General features: G+C 38.3%; 1 protein-coding gene across 1 annotated transcript; it reads left to right on the top strand.

The window, feature by feature from the left end:
• Nucleotides 1-204: 204 nt before the first annotated feature.
• LOC144439947 (uncharacterized) lies at nucleotides 205-1497 on the top strand. The gene has a single exon (XM_078129181.1). It carries the CDS (start codon nucleotides 205-207, stop codon nucleotides 1495-1497), a length of 1293 nt encoding a protein of 430 aa, XP_077985307.1.
• Nucleotides 1498-1774: the final 277 nt, after the last annotated feature.

Raw genomic sequence — 1774 nt, 5'->3', positions numbered from 1 at the left:
ATAGTTCTGTATAGCTCTATCGCTGTTGATGCATGTGAACTCTGAGGTGGAGCCAAACTTGATTAGCGAAAAGTTATTTTTTTAACTCCAAATTGCCAATATGTTTATTTATTTCCTGTCATTATGTAATTCTCATTTACTTTAAATTGGCAATGAATGAATGAATGAATGAATGAATGAATGAATGAATGAATGAATGAATGAATGAATGAAACATGGTTAAAAGAAGATTCACCTGACATAGATCTTGAGGGGTTTACTTGTATTCGCCATGATAGAGACAAGGAAAAAACTGGAAAAAGCATAGGTGGAGGACTTTGTATTTTTGTTAATGACAACTGGTCAAACAACTACACTATTCGCGAAACTGTGAGTACAAAAGATCTTGAAATCCTAACAGTTTCATTCAGACCCTACTATTTGCCCCGGGAATTCGGACAGGTGACGGTAATACTTGTGTATGTACCTGGTCCAGACAATACAGCAGCAGCCGAGCGCATAGCGCAGAGTTATAATGCAGCTGTTAATCGATCAGTCGACCAACCCGTCTTCATTCTCGGCGACTTTAACATGTGTGACATCAGTAGTCAACTGCCTAATTTGCAGCAATATGTAACATGTTCAACACGTCTGAATCACACCCTGGACAAGTGCTACGGTAACATCAGTGATGCCTTTTCTGTCAGAAGTGCGCACCCACTTGGTCGGTCTGATCATGACGTCATCCATCTTCTTCCAAAATACAGGCAGAAATTGAAGACTTCAAGACCAAAGACAAAGGTTATAAAACATTGGACATCTGATAGTGTAGAAATATTGCAAGCATGTTTTGAGTGTACGGACTGGTCAATGTTTTTCGACAGTTGCTCAGATAAAGAAGAACTAAGTGATACCATAATTTCATACATTAAATTTTGCGAAGATTCTTTCATTGGAACAAAAACTATACAGGTGTTTGCAAATACCAAACCATGGGTACGTAAAGATCTGCGTAGTCAATTGGCAGAAATTAGGAAAGCGTTTAAACAGAGTGATACGATTAAGGTCAGAGAACAACGTAAAGTGTTTAGAAGTATGGTTAAGCAAGCTAAAATTGATTACAAGAATAAGGTTGAAGACAATCTCAGTAAAGGTAAAGCAAAAGATGCCTGGAAAGGCCTTAATACGATTATGGGTAAGAATCAGAAGACGAAGGGAATAAGTACTGATGACCCCCTAGGTTTTGCAAATGAATTGAATCAATTTTATGCCAGATTTGATATACATGATTTTAGGAGTGAATGTGATACTATTTCTCAATCTCTTACTCCATCGCCAGTCACTATCGAAGAGAGAGAAGTTGCTTCTTGCTTTTTAAAACTTGATCCTTCCAAAGCCTCTGGCCCAGATGGCCTGAAGGGTAAAAACATGTGCTTTGCAGTTGAGTGGAGTGTTAACCCGTCTATTTCAACTACTTTTAAACACTTGTTTCGTACCCAGATTATGGAAAATATCTAACATAATCCCTGTCCCTAAAAAACCAAATCCGAATCAATTGAATGATTACAGACCAGTTTCACTGACATCAATCCTTGCCAAATGTATGGAAAGGCTAGTTAGTAATCAGCTAAAAACGTCTGTGGCCGATCGCTTGGACCCTTTACAATTTGCTTACAATCCCAAAAGAGGGGTAGAGGATGCTAGTGTGACTCTTATAAATCTAATTGCCAGTCATCTCGATGACGCCTCAAACTACACTCGAATTCTATTCATGGATTTTTCTTCTGCCTTTAAC

Source organism: Glandiceps talaboti, chromosome 9, assembly GCF_964340395.1.
Source record: "Glandiceps talaboti chromosome 9, keGlaTala1.1, whole genome shotgun sequence".
In the NCBI taxonomy this organism is placed as follows: domain Eukaryota; kingdom Metazoa; phylum Hemichordata; class Enteropneusta; family Spengelidae; genus Glandiceps; species Glandiceps talaboti.
The sequence above is the reverse complement of the archived record's forward strand: the minus strand, read 5'-3'. Positions and strand labels throughout refer to the sequence as shown.